Raw genomic sequence first — 1,355 nt, 5'->3', positions numbered from 1 at the left:
TTTAGCATAAGAAAAAATGCCACCGGTCTTGTCTGGACTGAGTCATATCGTCCTACAAACATAATTGCGTTGACGAGTCTCCTTTATAACAAATACTGTCAAAATACTTTTAAAATTGCCAAGTAGCGTCTCGTTCCCGTGCCTCTTTTGTTTTCACTGGGTTCCGTTACCTTTACTTTGCTTGTAAATCATTTTAATATTCACTGCAGAAAGATGTGATATAATAAGATCGCCTATTTTATGGTTGTTTTTGTCGTTCAGTTATGTTACGCATACATATGTTTTCGGAACACCGAAACATTTTGTTATCACTTGAAAAATTAAGACTTTTTTGTTATATTATTTACATAACGCTTGCCAGTGTTTATAATATATTCTTTACAGTAATGGTCCCTGTCTCTTGTTTATCCTGCAAACGCACGTGTCTATCTTTTTGTGTTTTTTGTTTGTTTTCGTTGTTTTAGTCAGCTGATGCAAGTGCTTTTAGATCCGTTTATTTGGTTGTTTTTGTATGGTTCATCTATTCGTTTGTTTGTCTATGTCGTGTTTATACATGCGATAGTGTGGGTGTCTATTTCTTTGTTTGCGTATTTTTTACATTCATGTCCTTTGATTTTCGTGAATGTTTGCGTGGGTTGCTATAAGTTTGTACGCGTGCATTTTTATAACATTTATAAACATATGTGTGCGTGTTCGCCTGTCTGCATATTCGAATGTGCTTGCGTCTATGTATGTGAGTTTATCCAGGTTGGTATATGCGTACTTTCTAAGCATGAGCGTAAGTTTCTATGCGAACTTGCATACGAGCGTGCATGCAGATACGAAGTGTGTTTATGTGTCAATTTACATAACTCCAGCGCATATGTATCTTCCTTAATATTATGACCTCATATACTCTCATGAGAGAGAATTCTCTGGTGTATTGACATCTTGCAATCGTTACACGTCCAGCTCTGCAGATGCACCAGCAGATGCATTCTTGCCCTGAGCGGAGGAGGGGGTCTGTGCAATTGCAGGTGGGGGTAAGAGGAGAGGGATGAGAGGGAGGGAAGGGGATAGGGGAGGAGGGGTAAGGATGGAGGGGGGGGAGAGGTCATGGAGGAGCAGGAAGGGAGGTCAAGCAGGCGATTTTGCATGAGGGTCACTTCCCAATGCAAGACTTATGACGACATGGAGTAACTAAAATAAACAAAAGAGTCATACTTTGACGTGAAGAGAAGATAAACAGTTGCATTTTCTCAACGGGTTGAAGATGATATTCATATACTTGAAGTTGATACACAATATTCCCCGATAAGACAAAGACCAAAAATGTAAATGAGAATAGAGCAAATGGTGGAAATAGACAGACAGAC

The 1,355-nt window shown here is 39.3% G+C and overlaps 1 protein-coding gene across 1 annotated transcript in view; it reads right to left on the bottom strand.

Moving 5' to 3' along the window:
- Window positions 1–1,116: 1,116 nt before the first annotated feature.
- LOC119588220 overlaps window positions 1,117–1,355 on the bottom strand; it is a 15,538-nt gene continuing 15,299 nt past the window's right edge. Inside the window, exon 5 of the mRNA XM_037936921.1 lies at window positions 1,117–1,179. Coding sequence (XP_037792849.1) covers window positions 1,117–1,179 — 63 coding nt within the window. The remainder of the gene's footprint in view (window positions 1,180–1,355) is intronic.

Source organism: Penaeus monodon, chromosome 23, assembly GCF_015228065.2.
Source record: "Penaeus monodon isolate SGIC_2016 chromosome 23, NSTDA_Pmon_1, whole genome shotgun sequence".
Lineage (NCBI taxonomy): Eukaryota > Metazoa > Arthropoda > Malacostraca > Decapoda > Penaeidae > Penaeus > Penaeus monodon.
The sequence above is the reverse complement of the archived record's forward strand: the minus strand, read 5'-3'. Positions and strand labels throughout refer to the sequence as shown.